Source organism: Podarcis gaigeae (genome assembly GCF_964106915.1).
Source record: "Podarcis gaigeae genome assembly, chromosome: 15".
Lineage (NCBI taxonomy): Eukaryota > Metazoa > Chordata > Lepidosauria > Squamata > Lacertidae > Podarcis > Podarcis gaigeae.
In genome coordinates this window covers 17,058,814-17,078,551 of record NC_139692.1, presented here as the reverse complement: position 1 = coordinate 17,078,551, position 19,738 = coordinate 17,058,814, and the positions used below count along the sequence as shown (strand labels likewise).

Here is a 19,738-nt window from a genome sequence, read left to right as displayed (position 1 = left end):
GAAGACCCAGAGTCCCCTAAACACTGCAGGCTCGAAGATCCTCTCAACCGGCATGCTGCCTGCCACTTGTCTCTCTCCCCTTCTTATCACTCTTGCCCTTTTGCTGACAGTATATTACATGAAAATATGATGGCTGGGAGGGCAGTGCCAGCCAAAGGTCAAAGGACAGCAAAGGACTCCACCTCAGAGGGAGCCTGGCTTCAGTAGAATCCTTTCTTCCCCAATAAGCACATCTGGCCCAGGTTCTAGCTGCAATGCTCACAGATGCCCCGCGCTAAAGAAATTTAGAAGGAAATGGGTTTGCAGGTCCACAGCCTCTGCCTTCCCTGCTGCAAAGCCCTGCTAGGCTTGCCCTTCTTTATATGTAAGCAAGAGATTGACAGGAATGGCTTACTGTAGAATGTAGGGTGAGCATGAACAGAGTATACAACCCCCTCCCTGACTTATTTACATCCCACCTTTCCTCCAAATAGCTCAGTGCAGGTCACATGGTCTCGTTAGGAATTAAGCAGCGCCAAACAAGTCCCACCTCTCCACTCCCAACCACAACGTTGGATCCAAGCAAAATGTCTTGGGGTGGCAGCCCAGGAAGGTGGACAGCAGAGATGGGCTCTGCAGTGCCGTTTCCAACTATGTTCCAGCAGAGGAGGTGGTTCCCAAGGAGCAGCAGGGCTCAGGCTGCTCAGCCCAGCCTATATAAATCATGGCTCTGGTAGGCATCCGACAAGATGCAGCCTTGCTGAAACAAAGGATTTTCCACTGGCCATGTTCCAGAGTGAAGTGACTCTCAGCATCTCCAGAGCTGGTTGCATTTCATTCTCACCCATGTGCCCTGCCTAGGAAACCCACTTCTGACGCCACCGCCAACCAGTTAAATGAACTTCAAGGGAAACAGCAACCATTTCCTTGCAATGCTGTGCCAGTCGTGGGTGGCTGGAAAGGGGCTTTGACACTGAATCATTGGTGGATTAAAGAAGAGCCTGTTTATGTGCCAACACCAAAATCTATAGTGATTAGCTACTCAGGCCTTGAAGTCACCTGGAGCCAAGAGAGCTGCAGAAAGAGCTCTTATCTCTTTCCCACCTTCCCTGGTGTAAGTTCTGGAGAAGGGCAGGTGTGCCAGGAGAGAGACCTGCAGTGGTCTTCCTTGAGCCAGCAGGAGGAACTGGGCACCTGGGAAACACATTGAGAGGCGGGGTGGAGGGAGATGCTGGGCTCAGAGCTGCCTCCGCCAAAGAATTCTGTTTACTCAGCCCCATGATGTCCCTGTCAGAGTCACACAGGACTGTGCTCCTGTCCTGCAGCAGAGCTTAACCAGGAGTTACCCTGGGCCAGCACAGCTTATCTTTGCTTTCCTCAGGTTCCAGCGTGGCGCCAGCATGGCCTCAGCCAGCTCAGAGTTCAACTGTTCCAGCTGGCGATGTCCCTGCTCGGCTCAGAAGCTATCCTGACGACAATTACAAAACAGGCTTGCAAGCTGCAGCAAGGTGGGTCAGGGAAGGGGCTTGGCGGCGGCAGCTCACACCTAGGACTAAAGGGACAGGAGGACAGCAGGGTGGGAGGGGATGAAGGGCTATGGCTCATATGTGGACAGACTTGCAACAGGAGTCCAGGGTGTGTGTGTGTGTGTGTGTGTGTGTGTGTGTGATATCATGTAGAGCCCATTTCGCAACAGTCAAAGGTCGCACTTGTTCCTCTGCCACAGAGCCACCCCCCTCCCCTGGAATTTTAGCGAGGAAACATTGCAGGCAAACACATACAGTTCTGGTGGTGCCAATCCCATGACAGAGCTGTTGACACAAACAAGGTTCAAAGATTCTCCTCTAAGGGCTGCTATGGTGAGGTAGCAGCCCATACCTCTATCAGACTATTCCAACAGCCTCAGGTCACTCAAACGATGCTGTGTGAACCCGTCCACCAAGGGTAACAATCTTGCAACTATGTACGTGGTCGCTGTTCATATGATTTGAAAGAGAGTCAAGTTGAGAGCTTTGTCCGGGGGGGGGGGGCAGGAGGAGGAGCTGCCGACACTCTCTCAACTAACTTCCACTGCTGATTCACCCCTCCAACAAATGGGGTCAAGTGGAGTTTTGGGTTGTTCTTCCAGCCAAGCCAATTGGTCAGACAGAAACAGCTGTGACACATCCTTTCTTACAGAGGTTTCCTGCTCCCCAGCAGAGTAACAAAGCGCCCCACCCTTGCTATGCCATGCCCAGGCCTGAGCGACAGCTGCCTCCTGTCTAATCCTCTCCTGCATGTAGAGGGCCTGGAAAGCCCCTTCAAGTGCCTGATCAAAAAAAGCCTTTTTCTTTTTTTCTGCTAGGGGGTGCCATTCTGCCCAGGACAGGTTCCCTGGTGCAGAACTGCCCAAGCGGCCGGTGCCACCTACTCACCGGTGCTGGTCGGGTGCCAGGTGTGATGCCCGGGAGCGGAAGGGCTGCTGTCCTAGCTGCCTCTGCAAGTCGGGCGGGATTTCCGCAGTGGGGTTGGTCATTGCCAGTGTGTGCCTTTTTGACCTATTGGCCAAGTATCTGCAACAAGCAGGAGCACATTTGGTGAGAGGGAGGGGTGAGGGCTGTGCCTGGAATGCTCCAAAGAGGGAGCGAAGGGGGTGGAGAGAGGGGACAGCGAGGCAGTGGAGGCACCCACCACCCAGCTTTCTCAAAAGAGTTTCTTTAATGGGAATGGGAGAAAGACTGCCCTTTTGGGGCCCAGGGAAACTCTGGAGAAAGCAGAAATGCCAGCCTACAGAAAACCCAAGCAAAGCATTGGTGGAGGTTAAGAGCAGGCTCAGAAGGTTGCAGCAGGTGTAAGGAGGAGGGCTCCCTTTTTGCCGGAAAAGGAGACTGTGGGGGAAGGTGCTATCTTGATGCTGGCACTGGGCCAATGAAGCTAACGGGCTTCCTGGAGAAACAGGCAGCTCATTCTGACACAGGACTCCCAAGCAGAAGTCAAGGCCTCACACACCAGGAATACTGCACATGGGGCAAGTCCCCTCAGCCTTTAAGAGTTACCCAGAGGGGAGAATTTCCACTGGTGCAGCCTTTCTGAACATGGCGAGGTGGGCTAAATGATGGCTGTGACAAGGGTGACAAGGGTTTCGTTTGTGCCACTCTTAAAGGAGCAGGGGCCCTCTGGCCATCCAACCATTTCAGCACTTGGTCTAAGCAATGCTAGAAGGAAGCATCAAGAGCGCCACCTAGACTCTGTTCTTGGGCACTTCCAGGTGCACCTGGGCAAGAAGAGGAGAGAATAAGGGGATGTCCAACACAAAGGGAACTGTTCAGGTCATGTATGCAAAAGCTGCCATGTTTCAGCAAAAGTTAGACATAAGGGCATCCTGGGCCTTTGAAAGGCTCACTTGCCTCCAGGGAAGGGAAAGTTGGGGGGTGCCACCCCCACAATTCCTGGATCTGTGCTAGGGACCAGCTCTTACAGGGCTCTCGGATGAGTAACCTACAACATGGCTTCCTGAGTTCTCTCCTAATTTCATTGCTGAGAGTGTTGAATCCATTTATCAAAGCCAGCTTAAAAGGCAAGTGAGGAACTTTCTTCAGGGAAGTCGGTGAGCTTTGGCTATAGTATACTTGTACAAACTTCAGATATTTTGATGCCAATTATGTTGTGACCAAAGAGGAGCAGCAATTAAAGTTATTTGCCACCACCACCACACAGGAGGAAAGCAGAGTTAAGAGGATGGAGAAGAGTTAGTGCTGTGGGAACAAGCCAGCATCTCAGGTGGAGATCAGGTCATTTCCTGAAGAGCTCTAAATCTGCCACTTGCTAACAGTGTTTCATTTCTATATCCCAGAGACCAATCTTTCCCTTAACTACATCAAGCAGTTATGGAGGGAGAGAGAACAACGAGCTGCAATTCAAGGTCAGATACCTCAAACAAACCCAGGGCAGGAGGCGAGAGGCCAGCCCATGGGTCCCCTCCAAGGTTCTGCAAGCAGAGAAGCTAACACCGTTCTATGAAGGTCAATATTTACACCCACCCCTGCAGGAAGGATGTTGACTCTTGAGACGTGGCAGCCCGTGGCATGGTGTGACAGCCCACGCTAAGTGGGAAGGCAGGCAACACCATATTCTCTAGCCACGTAGTCTCATCCCAATACATGAGGGGATTTGACTCAAGTATGTTGACTCCATTAACCTGCCCAGCAAGACTGACATCTGTCCTAGCCCAAAGGCAATGGGGAGGGGACATAGTTCACAGGCAAAGCACCTGTCTGCCATGGAGGAGCTCCAAGTTCCATGTACAGCATCTCCTATTCCATTTCTTGAGAAACAGATCATGGGAAGGAGACTTTTCTGCCCAAGATCCCGGAAAGCCATGACTGGTCAAAGTTGGCAAATACTGAGCTGCAGTGGTCTTGGTTTAAAAACAGATTCAGGCAGACATGAAAAGAATCCTAGTCCAGTGACCAGAGTCTCCAGTTAAGGGAACAGAGGCAAAGACCTCCATGAACCAATAAGCTGGGCTCTAGATGCATTGTAAGCTAGACTACTCCAGGCTAGAGGAACTACTGTATCAACTCAGCAAAAATAAGTTCCATGAGCCATTATAAAGGATATCACACAGAGTCAGATTTCATGCCACAAAGGCAGTCTCATCTGATTTACATACCACAGCTCTGCCCCATCATACAATGACTGCTGTTCACCAAAGAGGGTGCTGGAGAATGGACACTAGGAATGGAGAGGACGCTACATTCCCAAGAGCTTTGAAGAGGAGAAAGAGGAACCACTAGAAAGCCTCCCCCAGATACATGGAATAAGGAACCACAGCTATCCCTGATAGAATATCCTCCATGGATATTTCATTCCTTTAAAAAAGCCTCAACTGCCTCACCAACCAACCTTTATACCCAGTTTCTGTCTGCCTTCTTCTGTCACTAAAGGGGAAAGGATACCCCAGTCTTCAAGGAGGCATCTTTTCCAGGCAAACTCTGAGCTCTTTACAAGCAAAGGTAGTTGCCTGGAAATCAGGAAGGCTGCTGTTTACATAGCAAGCTACTTGGTAGATGCTGTTCACAGCTGCTACCAAGGCAGCCTGCAAGACTTTCCTTGGGACACAGGCTATAAGGAGCATCAAAAGAAGCATGCTAAAGCAAACGGCTTCAGCAGCAGCATTGTAGTTGACCATTTTGGACCCCCATCAGCGAGATCAGATGTAGTCAGGGCGTCAACTGTAGGCATCTTCTTCCAAGAGCTATACTAACATCTGAGGCCCCAAATACTAGAACATCCACCTACCCAGGGAGGTTAGTGGGAAGACCAGGGGAGGGAGCAGGTCAAAGCTGCAGCAGACTCCACATGAAACACCAGTTCCCAGAGAAGCAGAGGCAAAGCAGAAACCACAAGCCAACCTGCTGCCTAGCTATGGCTAAAGCAACTGCCAGGCACCAGAGGGTGCCTCCGAAGACAGCAACACCACCACCAGCAGCAGCAGGAGGAGTGTTACCTCTGCACAGCTTCTTGATCTGGCTCTCCATCTGAGCTCTCCTCATCCACAGGGGTCACGGCGGGCACTGCCTGGAAGGACAAGAAAGGGAAGGGGGCTTGGCTCTGCAGAAAGGTTTTTACACACCCAGGTACTCCACACTTGGCACCATTCCCCCCACACTCCCACTCCAGAGCCAGCCCCACCTGAAGTTCATTGCTTTCACAGAAGATAAAGATACCCCAATAAAGATTCTGAACTAAGAAAAAGAGGCTGAGCTCTTCCCCAAGCGAGACACATCCTGATGCCCCTTAAGTCCAAAGGACTCAAGAGGGACATGCTTGGCAGGGCTGCTTAGTTTGTGTCAATGAATGTCTCAATAAAAAGTCTGCCTTGGCCTCATTTCCTAAACAGGTTTTATAGGGTTTGTTTTTTGTTTTTAAAAAGAGGACTCCTTCAGAAGGAATAGGGAGTTAGGCCATGGATCTGAGAAACACCATCTCGTCATATGCACTTGATCCTGTCCACCCCACCCCCAAAAAACCCATGGACATAGAGCAAGCCAGGCAGTCTCAGGTGGGGAAAGGGCCAGTAGGAAAACTAGGGAGAAAAACTGAGCTCCAGAAGATGCATGCTACACTAGCAAGGGTGAAGGGCCAGCTGAGAGAGGCACTCTGCATGTGGCAGGGCCACCACTTTTACCTGCCATGAGTAATCCCAGAAGAAGCAGAATGCAATCACTTGGTCCACATCCATGGAGCTGTGAAATACTGTGAAAAGTGGGCACAGTGCTGTGCCAGAACACACCCACCCCACCCCAGTCATCTTTCAGTTACTTACTGGTGTCATTGTAACAAGTGGAGAAGGGCCCCGGGGACGCTTCAAGAGCTGTTGTGCGTGCAACTGGATATTGGCTCCTCCATCTGACGCCCTCCGTCCAAGGGGTCCCATTCCGTTCAGCAATTGCAAAGTTGGGGGCTGCAGCAAGGACTGCTCCTGCAAGAAAATTCTGCATCTCTACCAAACCCTGGCTGCATACCTCAAGAGTCAGGAGAAACAGCAGGGTCTGATGGGCATGGGAGAACCATGATCACAAAAAAGCAGGCACTGAAATAGCAGTGGAGACGTCATCCCCTTAGATTGGCAGACAGGACAGTGATGACTTGGGTCTCCATGTCATACAGCTAGCTGGGTGGGTGGGTGAGAGGGAAGGTGGGTGTTTTCTTAATTTGGTTTTAGGTCCAATTCAACAGGCTCATGACGCCATGGTAGCTGGTAATCTCACAGGAATGTGGACTGATGCTCAGAGTTCCCAAAGTGTTTCCTTTGCCATACCTTGTACTCTAACTGACCAGTTGGTTGCAGGTGTTGCATCGGAAGCATGTTGGCTGCCATGTTCATGTTGGGAGCCACCTGCAGGAAGGGGGCCTGAGGTGCGATGCGCGGGAAACATGGTAGCAGCTTCTGGAGATCCTCCATCACCTCCGTGCTGCAAACACATGCACAATAACTCAGGAGACGGTCCAGGCAACCCTGCTTCTCTGCTCACATTCTGGGCTGCTGGTTTGTTTCCCACCACTTAGGAGCAGCAGAAGGGAGGCCAACATTTTCCAGGCCAAACTTGTCAGATAATATGTCACTACAGAGGTGACACCTGCTACTAAGTTGAGACAGGAGCCAGGTCCCTCTTAGGACAGAGGGCTGCAATACCGGAGGGAAATTTGCAGCGCCCTTTGATGGCTCTGGGGTTGTTTGTAAAAAGCAGCAGGCGGCAAAACTCACCGAGGATCAGCCACTCCCACCGTGTGCCTCCTCATAGAGAGGTAGCGGACCAGAGCTTCAGGGGACGGCTCTTCGCCTTCGTCGCTATCCAGAGTCATTGCTCCATCAGTCTAGGGCAGAAACACATGCCGTAAGGTGGTTTGTGGGGAGAAATGCAGAAGCATCTGTGACTAGCAAGGGGAGATCCTGGAAGAGAAAAACAACTTACCTCCACTATTTGGTTCTCGGGGTTGATGAGCTGCACTTGTGGGACACTGATGCTCACTGGGTTGCCCGCCTGCTCTGCCTGCAAAGCAGACACAAAACCAAACTGTGAACACCAAATGCAGAAAGCCCATGGAAAGCCCAGCCCCATTCCTCTTGCTCAGCCGCCACCACCAGAGGCAGATATTTACCCTGGCCTTTGATACCTGTTATATATATTTCCAGGACACACCCAATTCTTATTACTATGATTTGTTTTAAGCTGTTTTTAATATTGTATTTTAAATTGCTATACTTATATTGCAGGCCTTGACATATTATGGGTGAGAAATTAAAATAATCTACTGTGGGACCCTCCTGTTGCCCAGCAACAGAAGTAGCTGCCCAAGGTGGCAGAGAAAGGCTGAGTGAGCACCTGTGGGGATGCTGAAGGCAGCCCTGTCAGTCACCTTCTCAAAGTATCGAACCCCGAAATATTTTTAAAAGGCCATCTGCCTACACAGACAAGAGTTTGTCATTTCCAGAGAAATAGCAATCGTCCCTGCATGAAGGCTAGTTTTGCACAGTGAAAGCTGCTAGCCAGGCACCCTCTGGAACTGCCCCATTGTGTAAGTTAATCTGAAAGCAACAGAGCTGCACCTCACAGAAGACTAACCTGGATGCTGGCTTGTGCTGGGAATGCCATGGTCCGTGGGAGGCTGGGCAGGGTGGCAATGCGCAAGTTCTTATGCCTCTTCAGACGGTCACAGAGCAGACTGTAGATTGCACTGTAGTGATCGTAAGCATCTGTCCTTAATGACTGGGAAAGGAAGGAAACAACAAAATGATCAGCCTCATACCAAAGGCAAACCGCTCTACTTCTACCCCAGAATGCCTGGAGACAGCCAGTACCTGGAGGGTGCGCTCCTTGTCCAGCCCCATCTCGGCCATGGCAAGCAGCACATCTTCATTCAATGGTTCCATCTGTCTCTCAACCTTCAAGTGCTGACATTCGGCTATTAACTGGAAAGAACAGAGCATTTCAATGGCTGTAGCTTTCACAACAAGGAAAAGCACAAGAGCTGTTAAAGGTTTGGGGCTAGCTGGTCACAGACTGGCTGGGAAAATGCATCTCAATTCTATCTCCCAAGCAACCTCCTAGGGCAAGGAAGAGCTGAGAAATGCTGAACTCCTTGGGGAAACAAAGACAAAGGAGGCAAGTAAGCTGCCTGGATGGAGAGCCACCAAGGAAGAAGAGTTGTGCTGGCTCACCGTGTCGAACTCCGTATCCACCTCCCCAAGCTTCATCCACTTGTGTTTGCAGATCTGCTCCATGGAGAGCCGCCTGCTCGGTTCCAGCACCAGCATGTGGCGGATTAAGTGCTCACACTCTGCAAGACAACAGCAAGAGGCTGCTGAGGAACTGGCGAGAGAGGGAGCCATCACCAGCCACACCCGCCTCAGCACATGGAGGGGAGCCATTCCACTTCTGAACATCCCCAGGACGCATGTAAATATCAGGAAACCCCCGTTAAGCTCCTACCACCCCGCAAGGCTTGGCTGCACACAATGCAACCCCACCTCCCACAAGGTCTCTACATCTTACTCCCTTATTGTAACAGCTGCAGAACACACACCACCAGGCTCATTAGGATCTGACCACTGGAGAAACCAAGTGTGGCTTCTACTGACTGCCACAAGACTCCAAAAAGCAAAGTTACTTTTTAAACACACAGGTGTGAAGCCTGTGGGGGCCCTATAGATGTTGCTGGACTCCCCACCCCACAATTCCACCAGTCCCAGTCAGATTGGCCAATGGTCAGAGGTGATGGGAACTCCACAACAACATCTGAAGGGCCTCCACAGATATTCCTGATCCCTAGGTTAGAGTATCCCATTAGCAGAAATCTAGCATTAAGTCACACATTTACTTTTTTTGCTTAGTGGTGACTAGGCTTCCCACAAGAAACCAAAGAAGAATGTTGGGCTTTGCTAAACTGATGTACAGATAAAATACATCATCATCATTATTGCCATTCATCTGAAGATCACAGGCTAGTTTACAATATAAAACCACAAAACCACATATCATAATAACAAACAATAACAATACTTGCCCCACACATAGTTTAAAAGGCCATAGATTGTTTAATTAGCCAAAGGCCTAGAAGAAGAGGAATGTTTTTGCCTGGAACGGAAAGATACATAGTGAAGGTGCCAGGCAATCCTCTCTGGGGAAAGCATTCCACAAGTGGGGAGTCACCACAGAAAAGGCCCATTGCCACCCTCCAAGCCTCTCACTGAGGAGGCACACAAAGAAGGGCCTCTGATGATGACCATAGGTTGGTTCATATGGGACGAGGCGATCCTTGATGTATTGCGGTCCTGAGCCGCTTAAGGCTTTATAGGTCAAAACCATCATTTTGAATAGGGCCCGGAAACTAATTGGCAGCCAGTGCAGTCAGGCCAGAATGGGGGTTATACAGTATGCTCCAGTAAGCAACCTGGCTTCTGAATTCTGCACCAGCTCAAGTTTCCAAAACGTCTTCAGAGGCAGCCCCATGTATAACATATTGCAGTAATCTAACCTAGAGGTTATCGTAGCATGGATGACAGATGTTAGACTATCCCTGTCCAGATAGGGGTGCAGTTGGGCTACCAACCGAAGCTGATAGAAGGCACTCTGCACCACCTGAGCCTCAAGCTACAACAATGGACCCACAAGTACCCCCAAGCTTCATACCAGCTCCTTCACTAAGGTTGGGGGAGGCCAACACTATATGAGAAAAGGCTTATGGAACAAAACAGGGTTGGATTATTGAGACGTTTCAACCGGAACTGTGCAGGCAGTAACCGCATTCCAGCTCTCCTAAGGAGGAACTCATAGCAGGGAGACAGAGACTGCCCAAACTGGATGCGTGCCCAAAGAGCAGCAGGCCCAAAGCTCTTGCCTTTCTTCCATTCAATTCTGAGAGAGACAGTCATATCTGTGCAACCCATTTGTAATGCAAGTGCTCAATTTTTAAAGGTGGGCTTTGCCTTCCACAACACAGCTACATTTCAGGGGTCTCTCTCCTGCACTTGCCCCTCACTGATCTCTCTTCCCCACCTTGGCCCCACACTCCACACCTTAGCTGCAGCCAATCATTCTCTTCCATAGGCCAGAGACAGCCATGCCACATCTTTGGCAGCAAGAACTGTAGTTCTGAAAGAGAGTTTTGGTGTATCAATATACTCCAAAGAGGTTAGACCTGGTCAGTCAATGGGAGTTAGAAAGGGACATCCCCCCGTGCCTCCAATAAAAGTGCAGACAAACACTCTAGTCAGGGGCTTCAGTGCCATGAGAAGGGAAATGAAGGAAACAGAAAGAAGGCACACTGTTCAGTCTCTGATGCATCTGCTCACTGGAAACAGTTTTGTTTGTTTGTTTGGTCATCATCAAACTAATATGGCTCTCGCATTTGAACTGGCTGGGCCACTGTTGCAGCAGCTGCTAGTCCTGGAGTGCTTTGGAGGTCTTTTTTATTTTTAAATAATATTTATTAAAATTTCAAAAAAGTTACAAAAATCAGAAAAGAAAAAAGAAAGAAGAAACAAAAATACAAAATACAATAAAATAAAAACAATTAAAAACAAACCAACTTTTCCATATCTTATCTTCCATTTACTTGTTTCCCTCACCTCCTCACACCTCCCTTTTTTGTATTCTAGTTCAATCAGTTATTTCAGCAAATCCTTTCCATTTTTACTTTTATCTTACTAATTTATCTTAATATATTGTGACTTTACATTCTTACCTATTAATAATCCATCTTTAAATACTCCTTTATAACATTACTGCTAAAACCACATAACTTCATTCCCGCATCCTTCTAACATTCCTTAATTTTACAGTGTTTCTGTAAGTAGTCTTTAAATTTCTTCCAATCTTCTACCGACTCTTCTCCCTGGTCTCGGATTCTGCGAGTCATTCCCGCCAGTTCCATATAGTCCATCACTTTCATCTGCCATTCTACCCGGGTGGGTAGCTCTTGTGTCTTCCAATACTTTGCACTAAGTATTCTTGCTGCTGTTGTAGCATACATAAAAAAATTCCTATCCTTCTTTAACACCAATTGGCCGACCATGCCCAGGAGAAAGGCCTCTGGTTTTTTCAGGAAGGTATATTTAAATACCTTTTTCATTTCATTATAGATCATCTCCCAGAAAGCCTTAATCCTTGGGCACGTCCACCAAAGGTGAAAGAATGTACCTTCAGTCTCTTTACATTTCCAACATTTATTATCAGGCAAATGGTATATTTTTGCGAGCTTGACTGGTGTCATGTACCACCTGTGCTTTGGAGGTCTTAGGTAGTGCTACTAGGGAAAGCTACGTGGGGAGGGGTCTCAGGACACCCAAGATAAGTTGGATTCACCAGCCACAAAGACAGGACACACAAGCACTTTGCACGCTCGCTCTCTCTCTCTCTCTCTCTCTCTCTCTCTCTCTGTGTGTGTGTGTGTGTGTGAGAGAGAGAGAGAGAGAGAGAGAGAGAGAGAGAGAGAGTTGTTCTAGTAACCATTTGTGTGTGAAACAAGAGACTTTGCAAAATTAGCTGCTAAAGAGAGATCTCTCAATTCAAGCCCTTTGAACAACAGATGGGCAGTCTCAACCAAACCACACATACGACGGGTACACTTACGATGTCCCACCCCTTGGTACACTTTTCTGCTTGGGGCTTCAGCTATCAACTGGGTTTCTTGCTGCCTAACTGATAAAAGCCTCACACTGCATCACTAGTCATTAAGCCACAATGAGTTCCAATTAACAATGCCAACAGGAAGCCAGCAGTCATTTATCTAGACAGTGCTGCAGAAGGCTGGAAATTAATTTTCCTCCAGTTAAATGTGGACAGTCAGAAAACAGCCCTTTGCTCACAGGAAGATGAAGGACACAGGTTCACTGGGTGGGCTTGCTGCACTGTGAGCAGGAAGGTCCAGCTGAAGGTCTCTCATGACTGATTCAAAGCACAAGCAAGCTGTCTGGGAGTCTTCTCTAGACAGCCCTCATCCATCTCTTCCCAAGGTCTCAAAATGGCTCAGGCTTTCCCTGCTTGATACAGCCAGCATAAAAGTAGGGTTCCATCTTCCTCTTCGCCAACAGCTCCAGGAGCAGAATTTTGGGCCGGCGGGTGGGTTTTGAGACCTCTCTCAAATTACTAATGTCTGCCTGCAGCACACTGGAAAGGGCACTGTAGCAGGTGGCTGGGGAGAGAGAACCTCAGCAACTCAGCTTTCCAGCTGAAGCAGTTTCTCTCTGACCCGCAGAAAAAGAAGTACACCAGAAACTGAAAATCCAGTTTTAACATAGCCATGAATTTAGCTTTCAATGAGGAGGCAGGTTCAGCTCCCATATACAGTGGTACCTCGCAAGACGAATGCCTCGCAAGACGAAAAACACGCGAGACGAAAGAGTTTTCCATTTTTTTAGTCGTTCCGCAAGACGAATTTCCCTATGGGCTTGCTTCGCAAGACGAAACATCTTGCGAGTTCTTGCGAGTTTGTTTCCTTTTTCTTAAAGCCGCTAAGCCGTTAATAGCCGCTAAGCCGCTAAGCCATTAATAGCCGCTAAGCCGCTAATAGCCGTGCTTCGCAAGACGAAAAAAACGCAAGACGAAGAGACTCGCGGAACGCATTAATTTCGTCTTGCGAGGCACCACTGTAAGTACTGCTCAAATCACATAGAAGGAAAAGAGAGGGCAAAAGAACCCAACCTACAACTCCTGTCTAGCGTGTTGGCCCAGACCACCTAGCATCCAAATTCTCTGACATCCTCTGCAGTTGATAATTTTGCAATCACCTGGCGTCCTCAACAGCTGGGCAGTGAAATGCAGTTACTCGGTCTACAAGGGATTTTGTTGCAGCTCTTTATTTCAAAGAGATCAGAGCGCCAGGCATGGCTGTCCCAAGCGAGGCAACCTCAAATTCAAGAAGTTGCCAGTGTGAAACTGAACCCCTGGTGTCAGCCAGTACCTATAGCTGCTGACTTTGCTGAGGAGGAGGAGGGGGGGAGGGGACATCTCCCCACAGAGCCTTTACCTGTGGACATGAAAAATGGAATGCGAAACTTCCCGCTCAGGACCCTCGCCCGCAGGTTCTGCAGCGTACTCCCATCAAAAGGCAGGGCCCCGCAGACCAGCACGTAGAGCACCACCCCAAGGCTCTGCAAGAGAAGAGGGCACAAACGTTAGGTGTCATTTGGGGCAACAGCAGCATGAAGTAAACAAGTGCCCTGGTAAGGAAAATCTATTTAAGAAAAGGGCCCCCGATCAGAGGAGCCCCTTTCTAAAAAGGTCCCACTTATATCTTTTAAAAAGTTTAAAATTATTGCACATGAACAATGACAAAAGTTGGTTCACTGATCAAATGCATATAGTGACAAAAGGGCTGCTTCAGTGTGCTCCAGAAGCAGCGTTCCCCTCCCCCTCCACTTGCAAAGAGAAATGCTGGCGGTGCAGAATGGTTCTTGATGGTTTACCCAAATGTCCACCTTTGGCCCATCATACTCCTTCCCTTCAAAGAGTTCAGGGGCAGCATAGGGGGGACTTCCGCACCAGGTCTTCAGCAGCTGACCGGGTGTGAAGATATTACTGAATCCAAAATCTGGAAGAGAAACAAGAGGGAAGCAATTCAGAGACCACCCAATATCATAGGTTTTCTATAAAGGTTTCTAATCATTTCTTTTGGATCAGCTCAGCAGTGCAACAGCAGCAGGGAAGGCTGGCCCCAAGTGGAGGTGCAGAATCATGAATAACTAAGCCCTAAAAGTCTGGCAGGGCAGTGGAACACCATCTTTGGTGGCCAGGAGCAGAAGCAGCAAGATCTGTCACTTGTCAGAAACCTCAAGTTGCCAGGATTTGACCTGGGCTGCTTTGCTTGGGTAGTCTATGCTTCCATCTTTTAAAATGGCCGACCTGCTATTTTGATGTTCAGATTTGCATCCAGAAGCAAATTCTCTGCTTTCAGATCTCTGTGGACGATGTTACGACAGTGGCAGAAATGGACAGCTGCCACTATCTGCTTAAACTTCTTCCGGGCTTCTTTTTCAGCCATTCGTCCATGGGCCACGAGGTGATCTGAAGGAGACGAGGTGGGGAGGGAGAAGAGAGAGAAAGCATAACCATTGTTATTGGATCAGTATAGACTTACTTTGGTTTACTGCAGGACTTGTAAGGCCTGCACTGCCCAGAATGGATCTATCTGGCTCATCTGTTGCTGGGAAAACATCACAAGGAGGTGGTGGCACAACTGCCAGGAAAAGTGTCAAGACATGCCCCAGCTCACAGAAGCTAACCTCTCTAGGTCTGCAGCAGGAGAGCTCCTTTCATATTTGGACACAATCAGTCGGATTCAAAGACTGCCCTATACCCAAGGATGGTGGTAGGTACCCCAATCACCAGCCCTAATTAAATGCCTTAGAATACTTCTGCAAGATGCTAAGACTCAGCTTCTGGTGAGTCTCCATGCCAGAGCAAAAATGCCGCTCTGGGCAAGTATAATGTTCCAATGACACACAATTGTATTTTAGCAACCATGATTGATAAAAGATGTCAGCTGTAGATGAAGGCTGTTGCAATTATGCTGAGCACTGTGAGTGAGTAACAGGGAATATTCAGGGGTCACCTTCCCACGAAGAATTACAGGGACTGGGGCAAATTTGCCCCAGAGGGGGAAAGAGGCCTACGAGATTCACATTCCATATGCAAGAAACCAGAGGAGATGCAAGTGAAAGAGAAGTCCCTGGAACAGCTGACCTCTACCTTTGAAGGGGTGCAGGAAAAAATAGTGTGCAAGGGAGCATGTGTGTACGATATGATGGATCCTGAAAAAAGGAAAAGGCTGAGGCTCTGAAGGGAAGGCAAAGTTCTGCCAAGTTTCCTTTGTGAAGATGAGATTTTATTTGATTTTGATTTAGCCCCCAGAGCAGGGGTGGGGGGGTGGTATATGGAGCCCCTTTTAGTTCAGACAAAACCCCAGTGCCAGCAAGGGAGAAGCCTCTGGGACGATGGCAGCAGCCAGAGCAGGGCAGTTTCCTGTGACAGTAGCTGTTGGCTCCAGCCTTCTCACCCTGACAATAGCTCTTTTAATAAAGAGGCAAGCAGGAAACTGGCCCAAAGGTTGTTTTTAGCTGTTTGCTGCTTCTGAAAACTGTGAACACTGTGCAACCTCCAGTTGTCAATGGGTTATTTAGAAAATTTCACAAAAGAAACTCCTGCAGAAGGCGGCCACGGATAAATAGGCCGCAGCTCTTTGGTGGGACTGGTAGATCACATGATGCCTGCCCAGCTTGAACAACAAGAAGTAGCTGGCAGAAAGAAAAAAGCAGGGGGAGATTATAAATTCCTACACATTAATGTGGAGGGAGGGGAATGGTTGGGTCAAGATAGAGAGCCTGTTTGCTAACCATTTGGGAATTCAATGAGAGGGCCATTGGACAGTGAGTAGAGCATCTGCTTTGCATGCAGAAGGTCACAGATTCAAATCCCGGCATCTCTGGGTTAGGCTGGGGAAGACTCCTGCCTGAACTCCTGGTGTCACTGCCAGTCAGTGCAGGCAATACTGAGCTAGGTGAGCCAATCATGTGTCTAGGCAGAAGGCCCCATCTCAGGCCTGCATCATTTGAGGAAAGGAGAGAGGATGCACCAGGGAGAGTATGGGCTCATTCACAATTTTGCTTGACCCATATTTTGATCATATGGTGTGTCAATGAATCCCCACAGGTCCGAAAGCTTTCCTTGTTGTTCTGCAGCTGTGTCTTCCGAAAGACCAATCTTACCCGCTGAACTGGATCTTATCAGACATGCAGAATATCATTTATAAGAGAGATTTTGCTTAAATGAGCATTAGTTTAAGGGGTAAGACCAGGTTTTTGCAAGGCACAGCGACAGAAAAATGAGAAAAGTTCCCGGGTCCAGACAAATTAATCAGAGCACAATAAAATCAAACTATGGTGAAAGTGTGAAAGTGAAAGTGTGGCTGCGCTCTATTATTGCTTCTGGTAGAGAGGAACAACAGTTTTCAATTATAAAGCATGGAACCATTATTGCATTTTGCTATGGGAAGTATTGTCTTTAATTTGCTATATGTATATGCCACTCTTCCTCCCAAGATTTGGCTACATAAACACCTTTTAAAGTAGATCTGTCTGCCTGTCTGTCTGTCTGACAGAGATTTGAACCTAGAGTTTCCATAGCTTCTGAAGCACAATTTCCTATCTGTAATACAGGCAGAATATGTTGGTGCAGGAGAAAAATGTAAGCATAAAAGGAAAATTCCCTGGATGTCAAGTTCTAGGTTTGGGACAGATACGCTTTAGTGAGAGAACCCCAGCAGAGATTCAAAATAGCAAATATGCAGCAACGCAAAGCATGGAAATAGTGAGTGTTAGACCTTTAAAATATATCCTTCCAAGTTCCTTCCAAAGTTCCTCACTTCTCCTAGCACAGGAAAAGGCCACATGTTTGGTAAGTTAAAAATAGTTTCCTTACAAACTTTCCAAATGTTAGCTTCATGTGTTCTTCCAGACAGCAATCAGAAAAGTTGCACAGGCAGCAAATGTGGCTTAGTTATAGGGGTGAAAAAGTTCCTAAATTATGGGTAAAGGAACTCAAGGGAGGCTGGTTAGACGAGCCATGCAGTCTGAACTGCAGCAATCAGTTCAGACCTCCTCACATGTTGAGCTTCTATGGTTAACTGAGGTACAATAATACTCTTGACTACCTTCCTCCCAAGCTGCAGGGGAGTGACCTAGCTAAGCCTAGCAGGACAGTTTATTCTATGGCATTAACCCCTTCATGCACTAATTAGACCTAAGCATGTGGGTTATATGAGGCTAGTTATCCCACAGAACAGTGAAGTCAATTTATAGACAGGGAATTGATACCTTATTCCCCAGGCCTCACTCTGCTAAGAGTGTTCCTGCTATGAAGAAGTAAAAGTAGCAATATGATTTCTGTCAGTGGTGGGGAGAAAGAAACGGTGGCCCTCCAAATACTGCTGGACTGCAGCTCCATCATCTCCAAGTGCTGGCCATGCTGCGCCTGATGGATTCAAGCTATATCTCAAGGACCTCACTTCTGGCCCAGAGAGCTTAAGAGTCAAGGCCACAAGCCCTTCTTACATTCCCAGGTGGGATCAAAAGCAACTCCCTCATGCTTGCTTCCTCCTTTCCTCCCTTCACAGTTCATTTGGACTGCTTCTTGAGTATTCATAAAAGAATAATTTACTCAGTAAATAGTTACTGGGCTCCAGAGGCAAGAGCCAAACCATGTTCGTAATCTCCTGGAGGAAGGTTACAAACATTTCACCTCCTCTGTCTCTGAGACAAAAGCTGGTGCCTTTTTGCCATCTTCTCTTGTAACCAGCTTTGTATCATAGGCCTTTCTGCCTTCTAGTGATTAATGTCAGAGGTAGCTTGCATCTACAGATTGTGAAATACAGAATTATCCAACAGGCTGCTCTTTGCTCTAAATCTTGCACAAATTTGGCAGCATTTTTGCAGCTGATAGGCCCACAAGCCATCTTTCAACCCATAAAGGAAGGTGGGCTCCCTCTCTCTTCTGCATTTCTACCTGGGCAGTAAAATTTCACACCTCAGCTTAAAGAAATATTTGCCTGGTATGTGCTAAAAAAAAGAAAGGGGCATATGTATGTGTGCACTCAGAGAGGCCAGGAGGGTTTGTGTTTTAGAATGTGTTTGTGTTTTGTTTCTTTGAATAAAGAGTTAACTTCATTGGCACCTTGTGAGTTATTGCTGAGCTGTTCCTGACTCCCTCCTTGACACTAGGGAGGCTTCAGGAGAAGCTGCAATGTTCACTCCTGCATCCAAACCCAAGACTCTACCTCCTCAGCTGCTCCTTAAGAAGAACAGTAGCACAATCCTATGCATGCTGACTTAGAAGCAAGTCCCACTGAGTTGGGCTTACTTCCTAGTAAGTGTGTATAGGCATCCTCTGCAACTTTACCACACACCCACTTCACTGCCTGCACCTGGTATCTTTTATTATAAATGAAATTTAATCAGGGAAGGAAAAGAAGCTTGCCGGCTGAAAGCCCCATCAAAATATATTAGAAATGCAACATCAAAAGAAAGAAATTGCTCTTTATCTGGAGAGGCAGAAGGCTTTTGATGTGTTTGTGTAATTAGTATTTACTGTGAATTGCTTGTGCCCGGGTATTTTAATTAGTGGGCACTTTTGGCCAAAACAACCACCTAATGGGAAAACTTTAGCTTAATTTTGATTCTCTAAAGCAGACTTTCATCTTTCGCTCTATAATTAATACAGTTTATGAAGGGAAGCAGGTTGAAACTGCCCAACCTTCCCCTTTGAGGCCAAAGCAGCAGGCTCCTTCTGAAGAAATGGTTTCTTGGATGCATCTGTGGTGTCGTTCCCAATACCACACACTGGCTTCCCCGCTGCAATTTAACAGTTCCTAAAGCACAAGGCTGAACTAGGTCAATGTTTTTGGATGAATCTCAGCCCTTGGCAGGCACCCAAATGGTGATGGGGGTGGGCATATCTTGCTGTTCTCAGCTGAGAGCTATCATCTCAGGTGCATGTGCTCCATGTGAACAGTAGAGCAGGTCCTTCGTGAGAGCAAATCTCCCTCTCTTCCTCTGTTACTCACCAGTTGGGAAAAAACAGAAGGATTTGCTTGATGTAGTCAGAAGCAGCTCAGATCCCATTCTAAACCATTCAGTACCTTCCAACTTTGATCCACCTCTCCAGCAAGACCAGGCAATGGCTCCCTTTCCATCCCAACTCTCTTGTCCACCAAAGAGGCCTGGATCCCATTAGGAGATCAGGCTGCAGACTTTATCTCTCCAGGAGTCCCAGCCACCATTGTAGTTACCAGCTGGGATAAAGTCTACATGCCTTTGTTCCACTGACAGGAGCAACAGAAGTACTCTTTATTACAATTAACAATGTTATGAAGAGCCATTTGATTGCTCCAGGAAAAAAGCACATGTTTAGCAACAAAGCCTTCCTGCAAATGGATCAAAGCTTTCTAAGAATGGCCAGGGATCAACCTTGCTGCAAAAGCACAGAGATTTGTGTCTATTTTCTTGGACCTGAACTGGTGTTCTGTTTTGTTTTTCTAAAGTAAACACTTCCCTAGGTTAATGACAAATAAATGAGTTCTCTCTAAAAGCTCTTTGCCAGACACCAGGTCATTGGTACCAGGTCATTTGGAGACAATATATCTCGGGAGCTGAGTGAAAAAAGGGAGCTGAGTGAAAGCTCCCAATATCAGGTATGAATGGCGTACCCAGAGCAGCTATCGG

General features: G+C 47.8%; 1 protein-coding gene and 1 long non-coding RNA gene across 3 annotated transcripts in view; one reads left to right on the top strand and one right to left on the bottom strand.

The window, feature by feature from the left end:
* SIK3 (SIK family kinase 3) overlaps window positions 1-19,738 on the bottom strand; it is a 92,289-nt gene that overhangs the window by 12,191 nt on the left and 60,360 nt on the right. Inside the window, exons 4-15 of one of the 2 annotated variants that reach the window (XM_083713930.1) lie at window positions 14,367-14,528; window positions 13,931-14,055; window positions 13,492-13,615; window positions 8,684-8,802; window positions 8,324-8,434; window positions 8,088-8,231; window positions 7,437-7,514; window positions 7,229-7,338; window positions 6,782-6,935; window positions 6,287-6,442; window positions 5,468-5,538; window positions 2,394-2,531 (exon numbers count right to left, since the gene is read on the bottom strand). In XM_083713930.1, the coding sequence (XP_083570056.1) occupies window positions 2,394-2,531; window positions 5,468-5,538; window positions 6,287-6,442; window positions 6,782-6,935; window positions 7,229-7,338; window positions 7,437-7,514; window positions 8,088-8,231; window positions 8,324-8,434; window positions 8,684-8,802; window positions 13,492-13,615; window positions 13,931-14,055; window positions 14,367-14,528 (1,492 nt within the window). The remainder of the gene's footprint in view (window positions 1-2,393; window positions 2,532-5,467; window positions 5,539-6,286; window positions 6,443-6,781; window positions 6,936-7,228; window positions 7,339-7,436; window positions 7,515-8,087; window positions 8,232-8,323; window positions 8,435-8,683; window positions 8,803-13,491; window positions 13,616-13,930; window positions 14,056-14,366; window positions 14,529-19,738) is intronic. The other variant, XM_083713931.1, reaches the window with a different exon arrangement.
* LOC310832421 lies at window positions 8,813-18,231 on the top strand. Its single transcript, XR_014558286.1, has 3 exons — window positions 8,813-10,926; window positions 11,757-12,811; window positions 13,119-18,231. It is a non-coding gene; the product is annotated as an uncharacterized lncRNA (long non-coding RNA).